A 20914-nucleotide genomic window follows, 5' to 3' on the forward strand; every position below is an offset into this window, starting at 1 on the left:
ATTCGCAAAAAAATTATAATACATAGCTTGTGCGGATCTTAATTATCTCAGATTCATTTTATCGTGTTTTCTGTAAAGCATATTTTATTTTATCGATGAATTGAAAGATTTATTTATGTTGAAAATTGGAGGAACTTCTGGCAGTACTCGACATTTTCAGCAGTAATTCCATTTATGTGTCTTCGAGTTTTAAATACTTTGTTGTAGAGAAAAGAAAGAAATTCAAGTTGTAGAAATGGCTCTATTGTTGTTTACTTCTTTTGAGGCATTCAATTTGGTACCTCGTCTCTTATGCGGAACAGCAATTGTTGTGTATGTACTACTCAGGGTTGCTAATGATATATTTCACAGTGAAAGCAGATGTTCCGATACTTGTCAAAGTAAACTAACGAATCTATAAAAGCATATTTAGAATGACAAACTTTTGATGTTTCATTAACTTTTATCTTTGTTTACTTTTATACGTTTACCTTTTCTTTCCTTTACTCGCCTTACGACTCTGTTAGACACAACTACTATATTGGTGTATTTTACCTTAAAATACTTTTTAAATATTTCAATATTGCTTTTAAAAGAATTCTACAAAATTATCCTTGACTAGTGTGAAGTTAGATATAAAAAAAAGAAGAGAATTGATGAAATAAAAAAAATAGACCTACGACGGGCGCGAACCTAGCATAGGCCGGTCCACAATCGAACGCCTAACGCACTGTTGTTTTGTTTTGTTTAAAAATTGTTTATTTCAGGCATAAGAATGTTTGACAATGGTTGAATACTAAAAAAATAAACGAAAAGTATCTTATTGCTAAATAAATTTCTAATTATTACTAATGTAAAGGCACATTAGAGGTCTACTTGTGACGGTTTTGTACGTCGAGGAGCAGTTTATCTGAACTCCTCGTATTAATTACTAGGTATCACAGTAATATAAAAATTCGGTTCACAGCCGTATTTATTTTAACTTGCACTTATATTGCTCCCGAAAAACGCCTTATAAAACTAGGAGCTTACTTTTGGATGATAGTACAGGGTGAATGGTATGGGCGGTGAGGTGATGTATATTTACAAGTGAGATATGGGTGAAATAATGATATGATGCTATTTACAGGTGAGATAGTGATGCAATGAGCCTATTTACAGAGCGAGGAGAAAAAGAAGAAAAAGAACAAGAGATCATATAATGTAATATATCCTAACTATGTTATCATAATATGTCTTAATTTATATTAGTCGCAGTTGCGCGCTATAAGTCTTTGGTTATTACATCGTCAGTCTTTATATATTATAAGTCCGATGTCTAACTTATCTTATCTTAATTTAATATAATTATGAACCTGAAGAGTGTGGGTAAATATAATTTTTGAAACTTAACATTTAATACTGTGTAGTTAATTGCACTTTGGTGTTCCATGTAGGAGAGAGTATGAGCTACGGTGGTTTATATCTGTCGGTTAACCACCAGAATTTCTTATAATCTAACTCTTTAGTTTCGTAGCGATCTCTATCAGGGATTGAAGTGCTGTATCGAAAGCCGTATTCGGTTGTGATTTCGCCATGCTCCGGAGGAGTGAATGTGATGGATTTCCTGGATCTATGTCGCGGTGTGTGGTACAATAGGGGGATTGCATTCTTGTTTTGGATGAAACCATGTTCGTCTAGGAAAATAAAGGCTTCTGGTGGCAAAAAACCGGTATTTATGGATTTTCTAATGTAATTTTCGTCTGGAAAAGCTATAGGGAAAATTAGGCTATTTTCTCTGATTTGTTTTGTGTTGGCAAAGTAATTTCTAGTTAATTTGATTATGAAGTTATCAATTCTATTGATGTTGGCTTTATTATATAGTGTTTCGTTGTTAACGTATTTTTTATAATCAGAGTGAGCGGATCTGTATAAGCTGAGACATGCTCTGAGGCAGCGTCTTTCAAAGATGCGGATCAATTCCATAATGGAGGCGCTAATATTGTACCACATCTCGCAGCCATAGGTCAGGATGGGCCTGATTAATAGCTGGTAGCAAATTAGTTTTGCTTCCTTACTTAGTGTTCCCGATCGAAATAATTTTGTGCAGGCGAAGAATACCTTCTTCGCTTTCTGCAATTGGGTTAGTGGATGAGAGTTTAGTAGAAATCTATTGTCAATTGTTAGTCCTAGATATTTTACCGAATCTTTGTGCGGAATTTTGGAGTTTGCGATTGCGTCACTAATCAAATTGAATGTTTTATAATTTTTCGTAACGCAGAGTCTAGCCGTGTGACAGGAGGGTCGGAAAAGGATGGTCTCGCACTTGTCGGTGTTGACTTTTAGTTTCCACGATTTGTAATGTGTGAAAATGCTGTTGATTGCACTCTGTAGAACTTCTTGTATTTTGCATGGGTTTTTACCGGCGTAGTATAAAATAAGGTCGTCGGCATAGGTAATTATTGAGCAGCCTGTTCTCTCGGGCCCAAAGAGATTCGGGATATCGCTTGTGTATATGTTAAAAAGTACGGGTGAATTTATGGTGCCTTGCTGAAGTCCGTTTTTTATTATAAATACTCTAGAGATGGAGTTCTTGTCGCTGACTACTCGGAATGATCGGTTTGTCACCATGTTTATAATTAATTTGATTACTAATAACACTGTCCAACACCAAATTTGATTTCAATATACTGTTGGGTCCTTCTTATAGAGTTTTTTGCGCTGATTCCGAATCTGGTTATAATTTTTTTCCTATACGTCCAGTTTTTGAGAAAATGGAGTTTTAAAAAAAGACATATTTTTCAACTTTAAACAAATATTGCGATGTTATTATAAAAGATATTGAATTGTTGTTTACAGAAAAAGATTCTGTAGACTTTCCCGAATACAGTGATATCCAATATTAATACATTATGATTGTTTAAACATGTTTAAACAATGATTAAAGACGTAGATGCACCACTTTTGCACCAATTTTTGCGGATATTTTCGAATTTATCTCAAAAAATAAGGGTCCAGCGAAAAATTGAACTATACCACGCGAAAGAGCAGACTTTTATCTTGAGAAACCCCCCTGTGAAGTTTGCATGGTCGACGTTTTTACCGAACCAGGAAGCAAAATATCTTCGCCCGACATGCGTTGACGCCAGTGGTGCTCTTCCACTAGCGCGGTCGTTCGTCGGGATACGGCGCGGCGCGCTGCGGTGAAACGGCGCGTGGCTATAAGCGCGCAATTATGTCAGCTTACTTAAATGTAATATTTTATTAAATGTGTTATACTATTGTTATTTATTATTTATTAGTATATTTATTCTGTATAAATTATTTTATGTATTTTTTAATGTTAGTCTCTCGTTTATAGTATATTTAATACAAAAAATACCTTTTGTAACAAAAAAATAATTTATTCACACACTACACTATTACACTATTTACAATGCTAATATATATGTGTACACTATTCAGATATAATACACTATATCGATTTAATATGGAGCAAACTATTTTAATTATGTATTTAAGTCAATAAAAATAGTCCCGTTTATATTGTGTTTGGACTTATTTTACTCGGAAGAATCTCGAGTGTTCATTGGCACTATAATTACAATACATAGATAAGACGACAATTACTGAAAATAAAATTTTTCAGTCAGCGCATTGCAGACTTTCCTTACATTGTATGTATTCCGTTGTCCGTAGACCGTCATTTATTTCAAAATATCGTGTTGGTTCTTAAGAAAACTGATGCCAGAGTTCAGTTTCGGCTTTGTGTTTGTTGAAATCAGTCGTGTCAAGCATTTCAAATCTGCATTGCTACGTATAAAACTTCATAAAAAACATTTATAGTTATTTATAGTATTTTAGTTGTTGTGTATATAATATATGTATTTTAGTAGTGTATTATATCTGAATAGTGTACACATATATATTAGCATTGTAAATAGCGTAATAGTGTAGTGTGTGAATAAATTATTTTTTTGTTACAAAAGGTATTTTTTGTATTAAATATACTATAAACGAGAGACTAACATTAAAAAATACATAAAATAATTTATACAGAATAAATATACTAATAAATAATAAATAACAATAGTATAACACATTTAATAAAATATTACATTTAAGTAAGCTGACATAATTGCGCGCTTATAGCCACGCGCCGTTTCACCGCAGCGCGCCGCGCCGTATCCCGACGAACGACCGCGCTAGTGGAAGAGCACCACTGGCGTCAACGCATGTCGGGCGAAGATATTTTGCTTTCTGGTTCGGTAAAAACGTCGACCATGCAAACTTCACAAGGGGGTTTCTCAAGATAAAAGTCTGCTCTTTCGCGTGGTATAGTTCAATTTTTCGCTGGACCCTTATTTTTTGAGATAAATTCGAAAATATCCGCAAAAATTGGTGCAAAAGTGGTGCATCTCCGTCTTTAATCATTGTTTAAACATGTTTAAACAATCATAATGTATTAATATTGGATATCACTGTATTCGGGAAAGTCTACAGAATCGTTTGCTGTAAACAACAATTCAATATCTTTTATAATAACATCACAATATTTGTTTAAAGTTGAAAAATATGTTTTTTTTTCAAAGCCATGATTTTCAAAAACTGGACGTATAGGAAAAAAATTAAAACCAGATTCGGAATCAGCGCAAAAAACTCTATAAGAAGGAACCAACAGTATATTGAAATCACAAAAAAAGTTGAAATTTGTTGGACAGTGTAATGGGAATCCTTTTCGTCTAAGTTTGCAAGTCAAGCCATTCAGCCAAACGGTATCAAACGCTTTTTCTAAATCCACGAGACAGGCGCCTACACAGTCGTTATTGTTCAGGGCCCAGTTGACGTCGGAGGATAATTTGTTAATCGCATGTACTGTGGAATGCTATTTTCTAAATCCATATTGGTTTTCCGGAATAATGTCTTTGTGTTCTCAAATATCTGTTATTATATCGTTAATGATTCTTTCATATACTTTTCCTATGTTCGGGAGTAAGCTGATTGGGCGGTAACTGTTTGGGTTTGTAGGATCTTTACCTTTTTTAGCTATAGAAATTACCTTGGCGGCCTTCCATTCTTCCGGGAATACGCCGTAATTTAGCAAATTGTTGAAAGGGATTGTGTACGCCCATATGATATTATTTGGGATCTTTTTGAGTACATAATTAGAGAGTTGGTCATTTCCGGCCGATTTCTTGTTATTGAGGTATTTGAATTTGTTTTTAACTATTGAGTATTTTGTAAAATATGGTGTTGTCATTGATTCCGGTTGTTTCGGAGCTATAGACGGGTTTGTGTCACTGAAGGTGCAGATGGTTTTCGGTAGTGTGGTGGCAATTCGCGTTCTGTTGTTGCAGCTTCTTTTTCGATTAAGGTTCTAAAGCTGGGGTGGTTAAGTGCTTTGTTCTGGTCACTAGCAATAGAATAATGGGCTGCGAGTATGTCCGTTTTTTGGGTGTTGTCTTTGATGATTAGGTTGTTGCCGTCTTTGTCAAGTGAGCTTGGGTCTAGGCCGGCTGTGTTAATCAAGTCTGTTCTGTCTTGGTTAATTTTGAATTCTGGTAAACTCTGTTTCCCTTTATTGCGAAATAGTTTGTTTATTTCGGTGAACATGCGGTTTGGGTTTCTTGGACTGATAGCTTTGACACGATTAAGCCAGTAGTTGCTAACCTGCTTTCCTACCTCTTGTTTCAGTTTTTTTCTAGTGGCGGCGATCATATGTTGAATATTATGGATGGCATGTTCTGTGTAAGAGTTTGTGTTAATTATTTTACGTAATTTTCTTAATTGAGTCATTAGGTTGTGTTCTGTACGGTGAAGACTTTTGATTTTCCTATTAATATATTTGTCTGTCGAGTTTGTTGGTTTATGTTTTGGTGTGGCTCGATTGACAGCGTTCAAAATTTCATTCTGGATAATAGTCAACTGCTCGTGAATTTGGTCTAATGTAAGGTTGCAGTTTGGTTGTATGTCCAGTCGGAGTTTATTTAGGATTTTTTGGAACTTTTGTACGTTAAGTTTAGTCAGTATGTTGTTATTGTGTATGTCTTGGTCAGGTGGCAATAAGTGTGTATTAGGCACTTTAATTGAGGCAAGGCATGCTTCGTGGTCGCTGGGAAATGTGATCGTTTTTATTTTCTTTTTCTGTGCACCCCTGAACGTTAATCTCGCGTCAGCTAAATAAAAGTCAATATACGATTTATTTTTAGGGAATGTGGGGGTTTTGGTATGGTAAAGTTTCATTTTGTATTCTATGTCGTGGTTGGAGAGCCATGTCTCAATTGCTATACCTCTCTCATCGTTTTTCCTATTACTCCACGACGTATGCTTAGCATTCCAATCTCCTGCTAAAATGTAGTAAACGTCGGTAGAGTCTATTTTTAGTTCTGTACATAGATTATTTAATTCGTTTATGAAAACTGAGTTTTTTCCCTTTCTGCCATAGATGGCAACCAGTACAAGGACTTTGTCATTTTTCAAATTTAGTTTTATTGCTGTATTTTCCAACCGTGAGTAATTGAATTTAGAGTCTATTGTTTCAAATTTGATGTTGTTTTTAATAATGATGGCTGTTCCACCACCTTTACCGGAAAGTCTGTCGTTTCTTATGATTTGATAGTCTTTTAGGTAAATAACGTGGTTCGGTTTTAAGTGTGTTTCATTTAGTAATAGTATATCCGGGTTATGATCTTCTATTAATTTAACTAGAGCTATTCTTTTAAGGTTACTGACTATTGAGTTTGTATTTAAGGAGATGATCTTTAGATTTATTTCAGGAATGTTTCTGACCAGGTAATTATTTGCCATTTAAAAAGATTGTTATCAGTTGGTTCAGTTGTGAGCTGAACAATTCTAATTTCTTATTTATGTCAGATATAGATTTTTCAAGGTTACCTGTACGGTTCTCTAGTTGGTCTATTTGAGTTGGTTTGAATTGCGACTGTTCGTTTTTATTAGTGGGTTGTTGCTGAGTACTGTGTGTTCGCCTGTCCCTGGATTCTGCTGAGGCCATAGCGTAAGTGATTCCAGGCTGTAACAGGGCCTGGTTTATAATTTTTCTGGGCGCTCTGTCTTGGCATGCAGTTTTAGAACTCAATTTCTGTTGTAGGAATTCTTTCAGTTTTGGGCAACCTTTGTATGATGCTGGATGTCCAATTGTTTTACAATTTACACAGTAAGGTTTTGTATCTACTGGATTTTCAGGGTTCGCTGTCACTTTACACTCTCCCGGAGCATGGTCATCATCACATTTCACACACCGATAAGCTAAATTACAGTTTGCAGCTGTGTGATCAAAACGTTGGCAACGTCTACATTGCATTACCCCTTTCTTTTTTAATTTTTCCCATTTGATAGAGTGATGGAAGATATATCTGACGTTTTTTAATTCTGCGAGATCACTTCCTGCTTCAATTTGTACTAGGAAAATTGGCAGTATGCGGTTTTCTCGTTGTGCTATAGGAGTTGTAAAATTGCTTACTTTTATAAATTTGATTTTATTGTTTGAGGTCTTTTCTAGTTCTGTTAGAATTTCTGTGTTTTCAAATGATGGAGGAAGTCCTTTCACTAAGAAGTTTTGGTGCTTTAGCCATTTTGGCGTGTATGTGTAAAATTCTGTGTTTGTAGAGTTTAATATGTTTTTTACTTTATCGAAATCAGATATATCTTCCATTTGTACAATATGTTTGGTGTTATTAATTCTTTTAATGTGGAATTTTGGATTACCTGTTTCTTGTAATAGTTTAATTGAATCTTTGGGATCTTGGTGTAATATGTTTATTGGTGGGGGTCGTCTGCCTTTGGTGTTGTGGACTGCTGTAGTTGTTTCACTTGACGTGGCTGCATGTGATGCTGTCGTTGCATTTTTTGTGGATGTCGACGGGTTCGTTGCTGATGTTGTGGTGGACGTCAGAGCTGTCTGGGCCTTGGTCTGCAATTTTGCAGGGTCTTTGGGTTGGTTTATCCTTTTGAGGGTTTCTCTGTTTTCTAAGTTCTTTTTTCTGAGGTGTTGAACTATGGCGAAACCAGTTTCCGGTTGTTGGCTGGATTCTGCATCTATTTCCATGGTCCATGGAGTATTATCTGGGCTTAGTTCGTCAGTTGCAGTTGTGTTTCCAACTGTTTTGGGCGTTTTTAGAGCTACTATTGCTTCCTCATACAGTTGTTTAAGGTTTCTTATCTCCTCCTTCAGCTTTCTGTTTTCTTCCTTTAGGGTCTCTCTGTCGGAGCGATCCATCGCTTCAGGGTCTTTTGATGTAGAAGCTGTAGCCTTGTTGCAGTGCATTTTGGTTGTTTTCAGATCTTCTAATGAGAGCTGCTTGCGTTTCGCAATTTTATTTTGCGGTTTCATGACGGTAGAGCGTTTTGTTCTTCCCGAGAGTGGCGTATTGATGAGTTTTCTGAACTCTCTGATTTCTTCTGGTCTCCATGCGGTCGGTTTTGAGGTTATGTTAACTTCCCGAGACGAAATCTTGAACTTTATGTTGGAGAATTCGGCACTTTTATGTTTTCTCCTTCAGTATTTTTGTCCTTTCTGGAATTCTTGTTTGCTCACTGAGCAGATGTTTTGTCTTTGTCTTTGATTTGGAGTATTTTCGCTTCGTAATGTATATTGCGATGCTGCTCGTTCGGCTACAGGGGATGTCGACTCTGGCACTTTTTTGAACCACTGTTCAGGGCGCCCTCTCAGCTAAAGATGGGCCGAACCGAACTAAAACGTATATGTGTGTTGGTGATCACACAAACGTGTACTCACACATAGTTAACCTCGCATGTACGTGTAATCGTATTCATCGCTAGCTATTTATAGTTATGAATTGGGTTTTTTAGAAAAATTAATTTACAACGGTTATGTATGTGTACATATTTATTATTTATTTATTTATATTTATTGCAATATAACATACTTATTCCCAATAAACATACTTATTCGTAATATAACATCCAATAACATCTTCATAACAACTTCATAAATAATACACACTTTTTTGCTTGTTATTCCTCCTGTTTTGTGGATTTTCCATTCGTTCCAAAAAGTAACTGCAACATATAAGAATAAGATAATTCAATTATATAATTTATTAAAAATAGAAATGTATACTGATGGAAATGGTTATGAATAGTAGACACTTAACTTATTCAATTTGTAGATGCGTTATTTTTGCATTCTTCTTCTTCTTGTAGTTGCGCCTTGGCATCCTTTTTTGCTTGTTATTCCTCCTGTTTTGTGGATTTTCCATTTGTTCCAAAAAGTAACTGCAATCCACTGCAATCATATAATTGCATATAATAAAAACCGACGCCAACCGACGCCGCCAGCAAAGAGTGGGGTGGAGTGGGGATACAGTTTCTATTCCCACCGCCAGGTGCCGCCAGGCCACTACTGTGCTGCCACCAAGCGTAAGGACCGAGGAACATCACTAAATTCTTAGCCACTTTTTAACAAAGGAGTCGACAGCCCCTGGTCTCCGTTCGACGCTACAAGAAGAAGACCGCCGCAAACAGAAGCGAACTGTAATGTCGCTCTATCGAAACCAGCGCCATCCTAGTTATTATTAGAGTCACGTTACCGCGAGTATTTGAATGCCGGAATAAGTAGGAACCCATTTAATTGTAATCTCGTAGATATGCAGCTAGGAAATATTGCGATAAAATTAGAAGGTCACTCGAGTAGGGAAAACACAGGAGAGGAAGGCTATCTGCAACCCATAAAGGAGCGGAAACAGTTCAACGGGACTAGGACCCCTTCAATGAAGAATAGCAAGGGAAAGCAGACCCGAGGACAACTCTCCAGCTATCGTCAAGGACTTCAACCCATAAATTGCTGCCTTGAACAAAGGACCTTTTTAGGAGCAATCGAGCAGCGACGGTCAAGTACGCGACACGTTGAGTACACGTGCACGATCTTGGACAGTTTCCCTTCGGGCCACCCCTACGAGGCCTTTCGCACCAAGCGTGGGAAATTGGGACGCCCACGACATCTTCCCCCGCAAGACTGCTACGCGTCATCGACTTAGGGGAGGAGACTACCCTTCTGATTGGGCCTCACGACGTCACCACTAAAGACGCACCCCGGAACCAGAGGGCTGATGGAAAAAGCAGAAGAACAGCGGAGACACTCTCTGAAAATCACTGAGAGACTTCAGACGGACCTTTTTAATAAAGCATTTCGAAATATAGAGAAAGTTCACCATAGTCACAGTTTATACTATTTATTATCATCGATCACCTTCCTAATTAGAGCCGCGTTCGGGAGTTAAATACCTTAGTATTTTAAATGCGTTCGAATCCTTACCGCGAAATTAATAAAATCTATCGTTTGTGCCATCTGGAGGCAAGTCCCGCGGTTACAGAATAAAGACGAACATCACAGAACCAACATGAGGAGACAACTCGCCACGAGGCGGCGCGGCGCCTCCACGAAACACACATACGCAATGACCCACGGATTAGCGCCAAATTTCAACACTTCCCCTTAATCCCTGGGTTAATGCGCTCACAATAATTTTCGCAACCCTAGTCGCTCCACGCATTCATCATGCTTTATCCTTGATATTGCTTTAGTTAGTATGTCCGCAGTCATCTCGCTGGTAGGCACATACTTTACAATTATGTCGCCTCGCTCTTGCGCTTCTCGCGAAAAATGATACCTCATATCGATATGCTTACTTCGCGTATGATACACACTATTTTTGCACAATTGTATCGCACTTTGATTACACTGTCCAACACCAAATTTGATTTCAATATACTGTTGGGTCCTTCTTATAGAGTTTTTTGCGCTGATTCCGAATCTGGTTTTAATTTTTTTCCTATACGTCCAGTTTTTGAGAAAATGGAGTTTTAAAAAAAGACATATTTTTCAACTTTAAACAAATATTGCGATGTTATTATAAAAGATATTGAATTGTTGTTTGCAGCAAAAGATTCTGTAGACTTTCCCGAATACAGTGATATCCAATATTAATACATTATGATTGTTTAAACATGTTTAAACAATGATTAAAGACGGAGATGCACCACTTTTGCACCAATTTTTGCGGATATTTTCGAATTTATCTCAAAAAATAAGGGTCCAGCGAAAAATTGAACTATACCACGCGAAAGAGCAGACTTTTATCTTGAGAAACCCCCTTGTGAAGTTTGCATGGTCGACGTTTTTACCGAACCAGAAAGCAAAATATCTTCGCCCGACATGCGTTGACGCCAGTGGTGCTCTTCCACTAGCGCGGTCGTTCGTCGGGATACGGCGAGGCGCGCTGCGGTGAAACGGCGCGTGGCTATAAGCGCGCAATTATGTCAGCTTACTTAAATGTAATATTTTATTAAATGTGTTATACTATTGTTATTTATTATTTATTAGTATATTTATTCTGTATAAATTATTTTATGTATTTTTTAATGTTAGTCTCTCGTTTATAGTATATTTAATACAAAAAATAACTTTTGTAACACAAAAATAATTTATTCACACACTACACTATTACACTATTTACAATGCTAATATATATGTGTACACTATTCAGATATAATACACTATATCGATTTAATATGGAGCAAACTATTTTAATTATGTATTTAAGTCAATAAAAATAGTCCCGTTTATATTGTGTTTGGACTTATTTTACTCGGAAGAATCTCGAGTGTTCATTGGCACTATAATTACAATACATAGATAAGACGACAATTACTGAAAATAAAATTTTTCAGTCAGCGCATTGCAGACTTTCCTTACATTGTATGTATTCCGTTGTCCGTAGACCGTCATTTATTTCAAAATATCGTGTTGGTTCTTAAGAAAACTGATGCCAGAGTTCAGTTTCGGCTTTGTGTTTGTTGAAATCAGTCGTGTCAAGCATTTCAAATCTGCATTGCTACGTATAAAACTTCATAAAAAACATTTATAGTTATTTATAGTATTTTAGTTGTTGTGTATATAATATATGTATTTTAGTAGTGTATTATATCTGAATAGTGTACACATATATATTAGCATTGTAAATAGCGTAATAGTGTAGTGTGTGAATAAATTATTTTTTTGTTACAAAAGGTATTTTTTGTATTAAATATACTATAAACGAGAGACTAACATTAAAAAATACATAAAATAATTTATACAGAATAAATATACTAATAAATAATAAATAACAATAGTATAACACATTTAATAAAATATTACATTTAAGTAAGCTGACATAATTGCGCGCTTATAGCCACGCGCCGTTTCACCGCAGCGCGCCGCGCCGTATCCCGACGAACGACCGCGCTAGTGGAAGAGCACCACTGGCGTCAACGCATGTCGGGCGAAGATATTTTGCTTTCTGGTTCGGTAAAAACGTCGACCATGCAAACTTCACAAGGGGGTTTCTCAAGATAAAAGTCTGCTCTTTCGCGTGGTATAGTTCAATTTTTCGCTGGACCCTTATTTTTTGAGATAAATTCGAAAATATCCGCAAAAATTGGTGCAAAAGTGGTGCATCTCCGTCTTTAATCATTGTTTAAACATGTTTAAACAATCATAATGTATTAATATTGGATATCACTGTATTCGGGAAAGTCTACAGAATCGTTTGCTGTAAACAACAATTCAATATCTTTTATAATAACATCACAATATTTGTTTAAAGTTGAAAAATATGTTTTTTTTTCAAAGCCATGATTTTCAAAAACTGGACGTATAGGAAAAAAATTAAAACCAGATTCGGAATCAGCGCAAAAAACTCTATAAGAAGGAACCAACAGTATATTGAAATCACAAAAAAAGTTGAAATTTGTTGGACAGTGTAATGGGAATCCTTTTCGTCTAAGTTTGCAAGTCAAGCCATTCAGCCAAACGGTATCAAACGCTTTTTCTAAATCCACGAGACAGGCGCCTACACAGTCGTTATTGTTCAGGGCCCAGTTGACGTCGGAGGATAATTTGTTAATCGCATGTACTGTGGAATGCTATTTTCTAAATCCATATTGGTTTTCCGGAATAATGTCTTTGTGTTCTCAAATATCTGTTATTATATCGTTAATGATTCTTTCATATACTTTTCCTATGTTCGGGAGTAAGCTGATTGGGCGGTAACTGTTTGGGTTTGTAGGATCTTTACCTTTTTTAGCTATAGAAATTACCTTGGCGGCCTTCCATTCTTCCGGGAATACGCCGTAATTTAGCAAATTGTTGAAAGGGATTGTGTACGCCCATATGATATTATTTGGGATCTTTTTGAGTACATAATTAGAGAGTTGGTCATTTCCGGCCGATTTCTTGTTATTGAGGTATTTGAATTTGTTTTTAACTATTGAGTATTTTGTAAAATATGGTGTTGTCATTGATTCCGGTTGTTTCGGAGCTATAGACGGGTTTGTGTCACTGAAGGTGCAGATGGTTTTCGGTAGTGTGGTGGCAATTCGCGTTCTGTTGTTGCAGCTTCTTTTTCGATTAAGGTTCTAAAGCTGGGGTGGTTAAGTGCTTTGTTCTGGTCACTAGCAATAGAATAATGGGCTGCGAGTATGTCCGTTTTTTGGGTGTTGTCTTTGATGATTAGGTTGTTGCCGTCTTTGTCAAGTGAGCTTGGGTCTAGGCCGGCTGTGTTAATCAAGTCTGTTCTGTCTTGGTTAATTTTGAATTCTGGTAAACTCTGTTTCCCTTTATTGCGAAATAGTTTGTTTATTTCGGTGAACATGCGGTTTGGGTTTCTTGGACTGATAGCTTTGACACGATTAAGCCAGTAGTTGCTAACCTGCTTTCCTACCTCTTGTTTCAGTTTTTTTCTAGTGGCGGCGATCATATGTTGAATATTATGGATGGCATGTTCTGTGTAAGAGTTTGTGTTAATTATTTTACGTAATTTTCTTAATTGAGTCATTAGGTTGTGTTCTGTACGGTGAAGACTTTTGATTTTCCTATTAATATATTTGTCTGTCGAGTTTGTTGGTTTATGTTTTGGTGTGGCTCGATTGACAGCGTTCAAAATTTCATTCTGGATAATAGTCAACTGCTCGTGAATTTGGTCTAATGTAAGGTTGCAGTTTGGTTGTATGTCCAGTCGGAGTTTATTTAGGATTTTTTGGAACTTTTGTACGTTAAGTTTAGTCAGTATGTTGTTATTGTGTATGTCTTGGTCAGGTGGCAATAAGTGTGTATTAGGCACTTTAATTGAGGCAAGGCATGCTTCGTGGTCGCTGGGAAATGTGATCGTTTTTATTTTCTTTTTCTGTGCACCCCTGAACGTTAATCTCGCGTCAGCTAAATAAAAGTCAATATACGATTTATTTTTAGGGAATGTGGGGGTTTTGGTATGGTAAAGTTTCATTTTGTATTCTATGTCGTGGTTGGAGAGCCATGTCTCAATTGCTATACCTCTCTCATCGTTTTTCCTATTACTCCACGACGTATGCTTAGCATTCCAATCTCCTGCTAAAATGTAGTAAACGTCGGTAGAGTCTATTTTTAGTTCTGTACATAGATTATTTAATTCGTTTATGAAAACTGAGTTTTTTCCCTTTCTGCCATAGATGGCAACCAGTACAAGGACTTTGTCATTTTTCAAATTTAGTTTTATTGCTGTATTTTCCAACCGTGAGTAATTGAATTTAGAGTCTATTGTTTCAAATTTGATGTTGTTTTTAATAATGATGGCTGTTCCACCACCTTTACCGGAAAGTCTGTCGTTTCTTATGATTTGATAGTCTTTTAGGTAAATAACGTGGTTCGGTTTTAAGTGTGTTTCATTTAGTAATAGTATATCCGGGTTATGATCTTCTATTAATTTAACTAGAGCTATTCTTTTAAGGTTACTGACTATTGAGTTTGTATTTAAGGAGATGATCTTTAGATTTATTTCAGGAATGTTTCTGACCAGGTAATTATTTGCCATTTAAAAAGATTGTTATCAGTTGGTTCAGTTGTGAGCTGAACAATTCTAATTTCTTATTTATGTCAGATATAGATTTTTCAAGGTTACCTGTACGGTTCTCTAGTTGGTCTATTTGAGTTGGTTTGAATTGCGACTGTTCGTTTTTATTAGTGGGTTGTTGCTGAGTACTGTGTGTTCGCCTGTCCCTGGATTCTGCTGAGGCCATAGCGTAAGTGATTCCAGGCTGTAACAGGGCCTGGTTTATAATTTTTCTGGGCGCTCTGTCTTGGCATGCAGTTTTAGAACTCAATTTCTGTTGTAGGAATTCTTTCAGTTTTGGGCAACCTTTGTATGATGCTGGATGTCCAATTGTTTTACAATTTACACAGTAAGGTTTTGTATCTACTGGATTTTCAGGGTTCGCTGTCACTTTACACTCTCCCGGAGCATGGTCATCATCACATTTCACACACCGATAAGCTAAATTACAGTTTGCAGCTGTGTGATCAAAACGTTGGCAACGTCTACATTGCATTACCCCTTTCTTTTTTAATTTTTCCCATTTGATAGAGTGATGGAAGATATATCTGACGTTTTTTAATTCTGCGAGATCACTTCCTGCTTCAATTTGTACTAGGAAAATTGGCAGTATGCGGTTTTCTCGTTGTGCTATAGGAGTTGTAAAATTGCTTACTTTTATAAATTTGATTTTATTGTTTGAGGTCTTTTCTAGTTCTGTTAGAATTTCTGTGTTTTCAAATGATGGAGGAAGTCCTTTCACTAAGAAGTTTTGGTGCTTTAGCCATTTTGGCGTGTATGTGTAAAATTCTGTGTTTGTAGAGTTTAATATGTTTTTTACTTTATCGAAATCAGATATATCTTCCATTTGTACAATATGTTTGGTGTTATTAATTCTTTTAATGTGGAATTTTGGATTACCTGTTTCTTGTAATAGTTTAATTGAATCTTTGGGATCTTGGTGTAATATGTTTATTGGTGGGGGTCGTCTGCCTTTGGTGTTGTGGACTGCTGTAGTTGTTTCACTTGACGTGGCTGCATGTGATGCTGTCGTTGCATTTTTTGTGGATGTCGACGGGTTCGTTGCTGATGTTGTGGTGGACGTCAGAGCTGTCTGGGCCTTGGTCTGCAATTTTGCAGGGTCTTTGGGTTGGTTTATCCTTTTGAGGGTTTCTCTGTTTTCTAAGTTCTTTTTTCTGAGGTGTTGAACTATGGCGAAACCAGTTTCCGGTTGTTGGCTGGATTCTGCATCTATTTCCATGGTCCATGGAGTATTATCTGGGCTTAGTTCGTCAGTTGCAGTTGTGTTTCCAACTGTTTTGGGCGTTTTTAGAGCTACTATTGCTTCCTCATACAGTTGTTTAAGGTTTCTTATCTCCTCCTTCAGCTTTCTGTTTTCTTCCTTTAGGGTCTCTCTGTCGGAGCGATCCATCGCTTCAGGGTCTTTTGATGTAGAAGCTGTAGCCTTGTTGCAGTGCATTTTGGTTGTTTTCAGATCTTCTAATGAGAGCTGCTTGCGTTTCGCAATTTTATTTTGCGGTTTCATGACGGTAGAGCGTTTTGTTCTTCCCGAGAGTGGCGTATTGATGAGTTTTCTGAACTCTCTGATTTCTTCTGGTCTCCATGCGGTCGGTTTTGAGGTTATGTTAACTTCCCGAGACGAAATCTTGAACTTTATGTTGGAGAATTCGGCACTTTTATGTTTTCTCCTTCAGTATTTTTGTCCTTTCTGGAATTCTTGTTTGCTCACTGAGCAGATGTTTTGTCTTTGTCTTTGATTTGGAGTATTTTCGCTTCGTAATGTATATTGCGATGCTGCTCGTTCGGCTACAGGGGATGTCGACTCTGGCACTTTTTTGAACCACTGTTCAGGGCGCCCTCTCAGCTAAAGATGGGCCGAACCGAACTAAAACGTATATGTGTGTTGGTGATCACACAAACGTGTACTCACACATAGTTAACCTCGCATGTACGTGTAATCGTATTCATCGCTAGCTATTTATAGTTATGAATTGGGTTTTTTAGAAAAATTAATTTACAACGGTTATGTATGTGTACATATTTATTATTTATTTATTTATATTTATTGCAATATAACATACTTATTCCCAATAAACATACTTATTCGTAATATAACATCCAATAACATCTTCATAACAACTTCATAAATAATACACACTTTTTTGCTTGTTATTCCTCCTGTTTTGTGGATTTTCCATTCGTTCCAAAAAGTAACTGCAACATATAAGAATAAGATAATTCAATTATATAATTTATTAAAAATAGAAATGTATACTGATGGAAATGGTTATGAATAGTAGACACTTAACTTATTCAATTTGTAGATGCGTTATTTTTGCATTCTTCTTCTTCTTGTAGTTGCGCCTTGGCATCCTTTTTTGCTTGTTATTCCTCCTGTTTTGTGGATTTTCCATTTGTTCCAAAAAGTAACTGCAATCCACTGCAATCATATAATTGCATATAATAAAAACCGACGCCAACCGACGCCGCCAGCAAAGAGTGGGGTGGAGTGGGGATACAGTTTCTATTCCCACCGCCAGGTGCCGCCAGGCCACTACTGTGCTGCCACCAAGCGTAAGGACCGAGGAACATCACTAAATTCTTAGCCACTTTTTAACAAAGGAGTCGACAGCCCCTGGTCTCCGTTCGACGCTACAAGAAGAAGACCGCCGCAAACAGAAGCGAACTGTGATGTCGCTCTATCGAAACCAGCGCCATCCTAGTTATTATTAGAGTCACGTTACCGCGAGTATTTGAATGCCGGAATAAGTAGGAACCCATTTAATTGTAATCTCGTAGATATGCAGCTAGGAAATATTGCGATAAAATTAGAAGGTCACTCGAGTAGGGAAAACACAGGAGAGGAAGGCTATCTGCAACCCATAAAGGAGCGGAAACAGTTCAACGGGACTAGGACCCCTTCAATGAAGAATAGCAAGGGAAAGCAGACCCGAGGACAACTCTCCAGCTATCGTCAAGGACTTCAACCCATAAATTGCTGCCTTGAACAAAGGACCTTTTTAGGAGCAATCGAGCAGCGACGGTCAAGTACGCGACACGTTGAGTACACGTGCACGATCTTGGACAGTTTCCCTTCGGGCCACCCCTACGAGGCCTTTCGCACCAAGCGTGGGAAATTGGGACGCCCACGACATCTTCCCCCGCAAGACTGCTACGCGTCATCGACTTAGGGGAGGAGACTACCCTTCTGATTGGGCCTCACGACGTCACCACTAAAGACGCACCCCGGAACCAGAGGGCTGATGGAAAAAGCAGAAGAACAGCGGAGACACTCTCTGAAAATCACTGAGAGACTTCAGACGGACCTTTTTAATAAAGCATTTCGAAATATAGAGAAAGTTCACCATAGTCACAGTTTATACTATTTATTATCATCGATCACCTTCCTAATTAGAGCCGCGTTCGGGAGTTAAATACCTTAGTATTTTAAATGCGTTCGAATCCTTACCGCGAAATTAATAAAATCTATCGTTTGTGCCATCTGGAGGCAAGTCCCGCGGTTACAGAATAAAGACGAACATCACAGAACCAACATGAGGAGACAACTCGCCACGAGGCGGCGCGGCGCCTCCACGAAACACACATACGCAATGACCCACGGATTAGCGCCAAATTTCAACACTTCCCCTTAATCCCTGGGTTAATGCGCTCACAATAATTTTCGCAACCCTAGTCGCTCCACGCATTCATCATGCTTTATCCTTGATATTGCTTTAGTTAGTATGTCCGCAGTCATCTCGCTGGTAGGCACATACTTTACAATTATGTCGCCTCGCTCTTGCGCTTCTCGCGAAAAATGATACCTCATATCGATATGCTTACTTCGCGTATGATACACACTATTTTTGCACAATTGTATCGCACTTTGATTACACTGTCCAACACCAAATTTGATTTCAATATACTGTTGGGTCCTTCTTATAGAGTTTTTTGCGCTGATTCCGAATCTGGTTTTAATTTTTTTCCTATACGTCCAGTTTTTGAGAAAATGGAGTTTTAAAAAAAGACATATTTTTCAACTTTAAACAAATATTGCGATGTTATTATAAAAGATATTGAATTGTTGTTTGCAGCAAAAGATTCTGTAGACTTTCCCGAATACAGTGATATCCAATATTAATACATTATGATTGTTTAAACATGTTTAAACAATGATTAAAGACGGAGATGCACCACTTTTGCACCAATTTTTGCGGATATTTTCGAATTTATCTCAAAAAATAAGGGTCCAGCGAAAAATTGAACTATACCACGCGAAAGAGCAGACTTTTATCTTGAGAAACCCCCTTGTGAAGTTTGCATGGTCGACGTTTTTACCGAACCAGAAAGCAAAATATCTTCGCCCGACATGCGTTGACGCCAGTGGTGCTCTTCCACTAGCGCGGTCGTTCGTCGGGATACGGCGAGGCGCGCTGCGGTGAAACGGCGCGTGGCTATAAGCGCGCAATTATGTCAGCTTACTTAAATGTAATATTTTATTAAATGTGTTATACTATTGTTATTTATTATTTATTAGTATATTTATTCTGTATAAATTATTTTATGTATTTTTTAATGTTAGTCTCTCGTTTATAGTATATTTAATACAAAAAATAACTTTTGTAACACAAAAATAATTTATTCACACACTACACTATTACACTATTTACAATGCTAATATATATGTGTACACTATTCAGATATAATACACTATATCGATTTAATATGGAGCAAACTATTTTAATTATGTATTTAAGTCAATAAAAATAGTCCCGTTTATATTGTGTTTGGACTTATTTTACTCGGAAGAATCTCGAGTGTTCATTGGCACTATAATTACAATACATAGATAAGACGACAATTACTGAAAATAAAATTTTTCAGTCAGCGCATTGCAGACTTTCCTTACATTGTATGTATTCCGTTGTCCGTAGACCGTCATTTATTTCAAAATATCGTGTTGGTTCTTAAGAAAACTGATGCCAGAGTTCAGTTTCGGCTTTGTGTTTGTTGAAATCAGTCGTGTCAAGCATTTCAAATCTGCATTGCTACGTATAAAACTTCATAAAAAACATTTATAGTTATTTATAGTATTTTAGTTGTTGTGTATATAATATATGTATTTTAGTAGTGTATTATATCTGAATAGTGTACACATATATATTAGCATTGTAAATAGCGTAATAGTGTAGTGTGTGAATAAATTATTTTTTTGTTACAAAAGGTATTTTTTGTATTAAATATACTATAAACGAGAGACTAACATTAAAAAATACATAAAATAATTTATACAGAATAAATATACTAATAAATAATAAATAACAATAGTATAACACATTTAATAAAATATTACATTTAAGTAAGCTGACATAATTGCGCGCTTATAGCCACGCGCCGTTTCACCGCAGCGCGCCGCGCCGTATCCCGACGAACGACCGCGCTAGTGGAAGAGCACCACTGGCGTCAACGCATGTCGGGCGAAGATATTTTGCTTTCTGGTTCGGTAAAAACGTCGACCATGCAAACTTCACAAGGGGGTTTCTCAAGATAAAAGTCTGCTCTTTCGCGTGGTATAGTTCAATTTTTCGCTGGACCCTTATTTTTTGAGATAAATTCGAAAATATCCGCAAAAATTGGTGCAAAAGTGGTGCATCTCCGTCTTTAATCATTGTTTAAACATGTTTAAACAATCATAATGTATTAATATTGGATATCACTGTATTCGGGAAAGTCTACAGAATCGTTTGCTGTAAACAACAATTCAATATCTTTTATAATAACATCACAATATTTGTTTAAAGTTGAAAAATATGTTTTTTTTTCAAAGCCATGATTTTCAAAAACTGGACGTATAGGGAAAAAATTAAAACCAGATTCGGAATCAGCGCAAAAAACTCTATAAGAAGGACCCAACAGTATATTGAAATCACAAAAAAAGTTGAAATTTGTTGGACCGTGTTATCACAGTAAATTTCAGTCGCTCCTTTTAATACATTATAATGTCGGATATGTCTTAGTAAGTCTCTTACATATATTATTTCTTTGGTCGCATCTGAGAGAGCCATGTACTC

The 20914-nt window shown here is 36.8% G+C and overlaps 2 protein-coding genes across 2 annotated transcripts; both read right to left on the bottom strand.

Annotated features, from left to right (window-relative positions):
- Positions 1 to 6699: 6699 nt before the first annotated feature.
- Positions 6700 to 9533, bottom strand: LOC143211217 (uncharacterized). The gene is made up of 2 exons (XM_076428681.1): positions 9093 to 9533; positions 6700 to 8997 (listed from the first exon to the last, which is right to left on the bottom strand). The coding sequence occupies exon 2, from the start codon at positions 8306 to 8308 to the stop codon at positions 6755 to 6757; it is 1554 nt and encodes a 517-aa protein (XP_076284796.1). The 5' UTR covers positions 8309 to 8997; positions 9093 to 9533; the 3' UTR covers positions 6700 to 6754.
- A 2789-nt stretch (positions 9534 to 12322) lies between these two features.
- Positions 12323 to 19125, bottom strand: LOC143211236 (uncharacterized). The gene is made up of 2 exons (XM_076428720.1): positions 17153 to 19125; positions 12323 to 17057 (listed from the first exon to the last, which is right to left on the bottom strand). Exon 2 carries the CDS (start codon positions 16366 to 16368, stop codon positions 14815 to 14817), a length of 1554 nt encoding a protein of 517 aa, XP_076284835.1. The 5' UTR covers positions 16369 to 17057; positions 17153 to 19125; the 3' UTR covers positions 12323 to 14814.
- Between the last annotated feature and the right edge of the window lie 1789 nt (positions 19126 to 20914).

This window comes from Lasioglossum baleicum, chromosome 8 (assembly GCF_051020765.1).
Source record: "Lasioglossum baleicum chromosome 8, iyLasBale1, whole genome shotgun sequence".
Taxonomy (NCBI): domain Eukaryota; kingdom Metazoa; phylum Arthropoda; class Insecta; order Hymenoptera; family Halictidae; genus Lasioglossum; species Lasioglossum baleicum.